At 32.4% G+C, this 8635-nt stretch overlaps 2 protein-coding genes across 2 annotated transcripts; both read right to left on the reverse strand.

Annotated features, from left to right (window-relative positions):
- Nucleotides 1–1036: 1036 nt before the first annotated feature.
- Nucleotides 1037–2109, reverse strand: LOC143609656 (uncharacterized). The gene is made up of 6 exons (XM_077084353.1): nt 1861–2109; nt 1697–1768; nt 1478–1621; nt 1334–1405; nt 1168–1239; nt 1037–1073 (listed from the first exon to the last, which is right to left on the reverse strand). The coding sequence occupies exons 1-6, from the start codon at nt 2064–2066 to the stop codon at nt 1037–1039; spliced, it is 603 nt and encodes a 200-aa protein (XP_076940468.1). The 5' UTR covers nt 2067–2109.
- Nucleotides 2110–3808: 1699 nt separating this feature from the next.
- Nucleotides 3809–8401, reverse strand: LOC143609654 (COP9 signalosome complex subunit 2-like). Its single transcript, XM_077084351.1, has 11 exons — nt 8305–8401; nt 5821–5899; nt 5496–5736; nt 5327–5401; nt 5102–5236; nt 4836–5023; nt 4690–4758; nt 4518–4608; nt 4282–4416; nt 4106–4218; nt 3809–4027 (listed from the first exon to the last, which is right to left on the reverse strand). Exons 1-11 carry the CDS (start codon nt 8387–8389, stop codon nt 3937–3939), a joined length of 1302 nt encoding a protein of 433 aa, XP_076940466.1. The 5' UTR covers nt 8390–8401; the 3' UTR covers nt 3809–3936.
- Nucleotides 8402–8635: the final 234 nt, after the last annotated feature.

The raw sequence follows: 8635 nt of genomic DNA on the forward strand, positions 1-8635 counted from the left end.
TAAATGAAGAGGCCTTGGCAAGCATGTTGCATAAATTACTCATATAAAAGTTGACAAAATCACAATGTTAATTGTATTGTAACCTAAGTTGCTAAAACTTAAAAGGGTTACATAGCTTGTAATTATAATAGAAATACTACGATATGGACAATAGTATATAGGATTCATTTTGTAAATGAATGATAAGTCAAAGAAGTGTATGCATGTTGTTTGTTGCTTTACCAACAATGGACAATAGTATTTAAAGAAGCGTTGGTAATTGCGTTGGATATAAAAAGTTAACGTACAAAATGGCAAATTGTTTAGTGACCTAAGTAAGTTGTTAGACGGTTATCATAATAATAGCGTATTTGACACCGAATGATGCGATCATTTAGTAAAAAGAATGTTTAAATGTCGTAAATAGTATTCCTCACTTGGCCACTTGTCACCATTAAAAAGGTAATTTTTTATATAAATTGAAATTTAATTTTGAATGGTTACCCATAAAGTTATGCGTTGATAAAACTAGTCAAATTATTTGTAGAGTTTGTCGATGGCGTGATATATGTCACTCACATGTGGTAAACAAAAAATTTCATGTTGCTTGAAATCTGTTAGTTGTTCAACTAATGATGCTCATATTTACTAAAACTCTTGTTATGTGTGAATCGTAGAATTTAAGACCTAATGTTAATTGAATATATTATAGTAGAAACGAAATTCTAAAGATAAAATATGTGAGTCATATGGAGTCCAATTCATACTTAAAAAAACAGTTGAGAATGTAGTATAAGAATAGTTTGTTGAAATACATTGAAACATAAGTCGAACATAAATAACTCAAATCTGACTAATTTTGTAAAAGTATTGAAAGTAAAGAGAAGTTGAAAATTTTAAGAGACAAGAGACACATGATATTATTCTAAAAGTTGATTGATTGCTATTGTTGTAGTTGACCTTAATTGTTTACCACCACACATGACACTTTTTAAGACAACATACACCCAAAGCAACATGTATTCATATTATGGATGAGATCATAACTACACTTTTACTAGCATGGCCCTCCCAAACGAGGATTATTTGCAAAGCTGCAAAACACAAATTAACCAACATCAATACACCAAACACAAAACCAAAATAAATTATCAAAATACAAACATTGCCAAGATGGGAAATCCTTACCTGCTCGGAGGAATATTTACAAACATGCCAGTATTTGGAATCGGGCCACAGAGATCATTATTCGAAACATCGCTGCACCAAACATGCAAAACACTTTATTAACACTGCTTAATCACATGTTCTAAAACACAAGATTACAAATTAATAAAGAACGAGCAGCACGTACAACACTGCCAAGCTTGAAATACCAGCGAGCTCCATTGGGATTGTTCCAGTTAGACGATTATCATTAACACACCTGCCAGTTGTGAATAAGCAGATATTATTAATAACTTTAACTCAAAGTAAAGTTGCCGATGATCAAACTCACATGATCCGTAAAGACTTCAAGTTCCCGAGTGTAGACGGAATGTTTCCAGTAATACTATTGTTGTAAAGATCCAAACTTATGAGGTTATTCAAGTTACCAATCTCTTCAGGAATTGGACCTTGAATGTTATTTCCATATACCTCCCTGCATTAATTTAACTATTAATATAAACCATGGATCATGACAGTTAACTGTAGTTGATTAACATTAATGACTTACAGATACTGTAGACTGTCCAAATTTCCTAATTCAGGTACAAGAGAACCAGACAATTTCAAGTAACCAAGATCCCTGTAAAATTTTAGTAATAATAATAATTAATTAATTAAACTGGGTTGAATAATAATAAGAAAGGGCCGGGGCGGGGTGAAATTGTGGCTTACAGGCGAGTAACGCGGTTGTTGTCTTGATCACAAGAAATGTGAAACCAGGCATTGCAGGGATTAACTAAACTGAGATCCCAGCTATGAAGGGCGTTGTCGGGATCGTTCAAGCTCTGGCGAAGGGCGTTTGCATCGGAATTAGAAGTGGCCGTCAACGTAACAGCAGCTAATGCGACGATCAGAGCTGGTAAGGTACTCCAGGCCATGGTTGGATTGTGGAAAGGAGAGGGTTTGGCCACTTTGATTTATAGGCACGAGTGAAATGAAGAATCTTGGAGTGACGAACTAAATCAGTGCAGTACCGACATTTGCTATAGCTTGCTTACTATATATAGCTATGGTTAGGAAACAATATATTTATTATGTTATATCAGATTTGACTTTTAACTTTTGTAAACTCAAAATTGCATGGGTAAGTGAAAATTGTATATTTATTTACTTAGAGTTTATTTGAAACTATTTGAATTATTATGAATTAAAGCATGCAGTTCTTATAGAATTTGTTAATTTAAAACTTGTTCAAATTAATCAACACCACTCACAATCATAATTTATTGCATCATGCCAGTGCCACCATCTAAGTTGATTTATAAAAGGATTATTGTTGCTACAAAATTTAAGTTGCTAATCTTATAACTATGTAGCAGTGCTAGAGAATGAAACATTTCGTATTCGGAATGGCCTCGATAATGTTGTTTTGTCCTTCTCATCTTCGCGGCCAAGCATTATGGAGTTGTAAACCAATGCACAACTTGTTAGATGGTTCGATGTTCAAGTTAATAAATCGTATATGAAGGACTAGCAAGTATCATCAATGTATAAATATTAAGAGTGAAGATTGAGTAGCGGAATTGATGCCCACTCTATCCTAAGGGATGATGGTTCAATTCTCACAATGAGGTATTTGGTGAATTTAATAGGTGTAATTTAGGACTTAAGAGTCGTTCAAAAAAGAAAAAAAGATTTAAGTTCCTTTCTACAAGGGAAATATGGGTCAACCATAATGGATTAAAAGTAGCTACTAACTAGTCTCATGAATATCATCTACAATTATCATTACTCGTATATAGTTGTGCTACTAAAGAGTTATTCTACTATAAGCAATCTATCAATTTTTGTATTTTAAAATTTAGCATGCTTTCTTCATTACTCGTTTTAAACTAACACTATGTTTACATAAAAATAGCATCAAACTAATTAGAATTCTAGTACTAATATGCTAATTTGTTTTCTAAAATGGAAAATGAAAAAACGATAAGCAATTTGATATCCTTTAAACAAATTATAAATAGCTGTCATTCATTACTACTTGTAAATGATTGTTGTTTTTACCTAAACATAGCATTAAAAATAACTGAATTATACTACTAATTTGGTTTCCTAAAATGAAAAAACAAAAGTGAAAAAATTATAAGTAATTTGATATCCTGATTTTTTGTTTTTTTTTAAATTAAAATTTGCCTGAAAAAATATTGAGAAAGCTAGCTTATTATTTGATTTACAATTCTTTTAAAAGAATTAAGAAAAATAATAATAAAAATAAACTCTAGTGAAACTTACAAACGTCCATAAAAGTGTCTATTAACCTACTAGCCTTATACATTTTATACATTATCAACACCACATAAAATTTTACCAACTTTTACAGCCAAAAGATCCAATGGCTTGTAGTTTCACTATAGTGAGAGGTCTATATTGGTGTTCTTTTCCAGAGATTGAGCATTCTAGTCTCACGAAAAACAAAAATATATATTTAATCACAGCCTAAAAGTTACACTTAATAAAGAGACAATTTTAAGCAAAGATCATGATAATCACATAAGCACTTGTAAATAATGTTAAAATTAATGTTTTAAGTAGATTTAATAGCGAGGAAAAAAAAAGATACCTTATATATCATGCTAAAACAACATTATCATTTATCAAGAACAAAACACAAATAAACCTCTTTTTACCACATTAATCCTCTTCATGTTCTGTGCAGATACAAACTTTTACCAATTGGACTCGCCAAACAAAAAATGTCAAAAGTAAAATATCAATCTCTCATTAAAAGTTATATTCTTAAAATACTTCTCAACCAACTCTGTTGCTAACACTTTGATAAAGTGACCTTAGTTGTGTGTTCCATTTCTCCACCGCAGTGTATTTCTTCATTCCCTTTGACCTGCCATTATCCAAGGTACAAACTTATAACAATCACCTTCATAACATATGCAAATAGTTTTTTTTTATTATATTTAACCTGTCACCACACTCCAGCAGCCTGTTAACTTGATCAATATGACCTTGAACCCGATTATCCAATATCAGTGAAACTAAGAGCTGTTCCACATCAGTCTCTGGCACATTAAGCTCCTGAGAAACAATGGTTGATATATAAGCACATGTATTTATATATGCATATAAAAAAGCAGCTACCTTTGATATAAATGGGATTCTGATTCTTGTGTACGGTTTGATGAGCTTGAGTAACACTTGAGTTCTGATGTTTTTCAGAAGATCCTCTATATAATTTCTGATGAAGGGATCATCCATGATGGTTCTTCTGTTAGTCTATCACAAGTCATTTTCATAACTTGAGTCAACTCATATGATAAAAAAATCATAACCATATTACTAGTTGTGCATAACTCATGGGCGCCTAACATGTGTACCTTTAGGATCTTCTCAAATTCCAATATTTCATTACGTGGATATGCTGCAATCAAGTTTGTCATTGCCAAAATTTCTGGATCATTTTTGTATCTGCGCCAAAAAATTGACAATCAGAAAAGTAATACTAAATTATTGATCGAGGAAAGAAACACGATCAAGTTTGGCACATACGGTTTTGCTTCTTGCCCGTCAAATGGATTGACCTCGGATTGCATAAGCATGTTGGCAAGTACCAAGTATCTGCATAGCATATTAGCATAGGTCAAATTACGTTTAAACAATAATGAGAACTTAAAAATTCAAAATCAAAAGTATACTTAAGACACTGGATTCTTCTTTGATTCCCAGCTTCATCATAGTTTTTAAACGCTTCAAAAAAGTCAGTAGCTGCTTCGGCCCATTGGCGTTCTGCCATGTGCATTTTACCACCACATTCATGTATGATACCCATGATACTAGGATGAGGAATTGCTGATTTTATAGTGAGTGCTTTTTGGTAAAGTTGCTGTAGATAATACATAAAAAAGATGTTACAAAACATGTAACGAATATAGCATAAACGTAGTGTTAGAAAGCGTCTAACTTTAAGCTTCTTGTTGTTTTTCGTCTCTGTGTACATTTGAATCTCAATTGCATACACTTCCAATAATTGAGTTCCTTTCTTTTGATCATCAGTACCATCTGCCCGTTGACAAGATTTGTGAAGCTCCTTCAAAATCTATTATGTATAAAAATTTTATGTTATATGGCAGATAAAACGCTAACAAAACAAAAGTATTGAACAGTGCTTTTTATGCATGTCGCATACCTTATTCATTTTACCATATTCACCCATGTCAAAATAGATCTTGCAAAGCTTAAGATTTGTCTTGAACCATAATCTCTACAAAAAAAGTTTAAAAAAAAAGAAATATATTAATTAATAAGGCTCTAATATGATTAGCAAGGATCACTTCAGAATTAGGCAAAAAGAGTACCTCGTTTTTTGCTTCTTCGAGCGCTTTTAATGTGGTTTGATAGAATTCTTGTAGAAGACCAAAGTTTTGACTAGCAGATCCGGATACAAAATCCATGATATTGTTTATACACTTTTCACTGTAATTTCGGGTCACTGCAGGCTTAATGTAAGTTAGCATTTCCCTATAAGCATCTGTCATCTCTTTGTACTTCCCTAAACGGTAATAAAGCTTTACAGTCTGTTTAAGTGCTTTAAATCCCCTGTTTAAAAGAGCCGGCGATACATATTAAACTTTGCAAACAATAATTATATGAATATTAGCAATTTTATTCAAATAAACTCACCATTCTGCTTTCTCTGGCTCCATCTGAACTACTTTAGCAAAACCACTAAGTGCACCCTCTGGGTCAGTCTCAACCAAACCTGTCAACAACAAAGAACGACATACAAATCAACCGGCTGGTATAACATTAAACAAGTGAAGTCATACTTAATAATAAGATGAAAATTGTAAAACACCAGATGACATAATCAACCAAATATTAGCCAGATTCTAGATCCAATACTCTGTGCTAGTTGTTTAAAATTAAAGGCCTGTCTAAAAAATAAGCAAGTTGTGCCTATTGTCTAACTTAAAATACCAAAAGAAAACAAACTAACTAACTCAAAGCAAGTCAAAACTATTTGATAGAGCATACCATTTACACAAATACAAAAAACTTGTATATATGAAACAAGTTGACAAGTATAATATGGTGAAATGTCATATTTAAGCGTGAAACATAAAACCATTTGGCAAATTTCACATGCTATAGCAGTATAACTCATGATACCATCTTAATAGATTAACAAGAGTAAATCACTTATTTTTTGGATCATGAACTGAACTATTGGTAATCTTTTTGAAAGTCAAAATATATGTTTTTATCATATGGCTATCACATACAGCTTATATCGCACTAACAATTTTGAAATAAGGAATTTGATTTGTATTAACTAATTGTATAACTTCTACACGTCTCATATCGTATTGCTAGTTTTTTATTTACTCGTGTTCGACAATTGAATTGAAAGTAAGATGATAAATTTTAAATAAAAGTAAATGAAGCATCAGTCTCTTTTGGTAACTTTGTGTTTGTTCCAGTGACATGATCGGGACGTATAATGCTCGTCATAGTTGCTCCCAAAACGAACTACTTTGATAGAATAACTTATGATAAGTTGTAGCTGAGAAGATGGGCAGCGTTGGACGACACGAAGTCCTCTAAGTGCCTCCCAACGTTGGATTAACGTCCCACAGCAGAGGACCAAGCTGACCATCAGCATTGGTCAACGGCGATAATCAAGAGGAGTACTCTTTTTCCTTAAATGTAAACTTGAATCAAGCTTCTAACACAATCCTAAAGACTTCAACCATTAATGCACATCATTTTGTCGGCATGACTTCAGTTTCCTTTATATACTATTACTCATTTACTCGTTTTCCTAAAGACTTCAAAAATATCATTGCATCTATAATCTATAAATTTTGTCATCACATATGTCAAAAGCCCAACCTCTACATATCAAAACCAAAAATTGTAAAACTAATGATAATGTTATTAGAAGAAGACGAGCAACATATAAGAAAATATGATAAAATTATAATCTTATCTCGGTTGAGTAGATTGAGTAAGAAACACATTTATGTTTGCAAAGCATTTATTTTCTTAGCCATTAAATATGAAAACCACACACTTATAATACAACACTTCTTTTTCTTAGATATTATGTTTATCAATGACTTGCTAATACGCAATTACGCGTGTTACCATTGATCACAAAGAAGTAACTTTGAAATCTGACTCGTCAACAAAACATTAAAGTAACTGATTTTTCTCATATATCTAAAAATTTGATAAACTCTAATCCTGTTTCTAAAGTGGATGTATCTATCAGCTTAAACCTTGCCTTAATTGCTATAAATATTTAAGAGAAGACTAAACGGTTTCAGGTTTCAAGTTTCAACACATAATCAAGCCAGATTTCTGCCATCTCTAGTCTGCTAAGTTCCATTTAACAAAGTATGAGTTTTATAGACATAAATGACACAGAAATCAACATTAAACTTGTACTACAGAAACTAGAACCTAGGCATAAGCAGGGTTAAGCTATCCTTACACAGTCTCCTAAATCTATGAAGAGTACAAAGACAATGGATTGCAAAATATAACACAATGTTGAGCAATATGACGCAATGTCGAGGAAAAGACACAACGACAAATATAAACAAAAAAAACCAATGATATGAACAAAAATTCTAAAATCTACAAGCTAAAAATCAAAAAGCAAAAAACCTAAATCTAATATTGTAGAGTTAGATGAGATGGTTCGAATGCCGCTAGTTTGAGTTCAATCGGAGTCCGTTTGATACCCTTCCTGCAACTTCCTATTTTCAGAATATTGTGCTTTTGAACTCAACCCGGCATAAACATTCCTTAATATAGTAACATAACCAAAAGCATAAGCATTTCTTAATATAATAACAAAACCAAAAGCTTTAATCCCAATCTAGTACAGGTAGACAAAAAAATTGAACAAATAAGATCATAATGCAGTGAAAATCCGGTCGAAACCATTAATAAGCGAATCCGTTAAAAAAATCACATAACATAGATGAGATTACTCCTCACACTGCAATCTAAGTATTTATTTGACTGATGCAGGTTAATAAACTTCAAAATAAAAATAAAAAATAAAAACTCATAGTTCCAACATCAAATATGGAGTCAGTCCAGTCCACATATTGCTTATGCTTATAATTATAGAGGCAAAGATTAAATGGGTACCTTTAGAATTGTAATACTGATTTTCAATGTCAACATCTTGCTCTTCAGGTTCCTCGTCTGAGTACTCGAATCCGTAGTCCTCCATGTCAGCATCTGAACGAACGAAATAAAAGAATGCGAATCCATTGATTGCATAAGTAGAAACCCTAAAGTGAGAAATTGGGAAGCAAAGACTGAGTTACTGCTCCTTGATTGCTTACATTGCTCCAAACATCTGAATTGTACATCCAGAATCCCCCCCCCCTTCCAGGCCCATCACAAGGAAAACAAAACCCAAGATTTGTTTTATCCGGTATCAAACAGGAGCTACGAGCAAATAGAACACCTTTCA

The sequence above is a fragment of the Bidens hawaiensis genome, unplaced genomic scaffold (genome assembly GCF_021521415.1).
Source record: "Bidens hawaiensis isolate Kalapana, Puna unplaced genomic scaffold, B.hawaiensis_p1.1 tig00008680_1, whole genome shotgun sequence".
Classification (NCBI taxonomy): Eukaryota; Viridiplantae; Streptophyta; class Magnoliopsida; order Asterales; family Asteraceae; genus Bidens; species Bidens hawaiensis.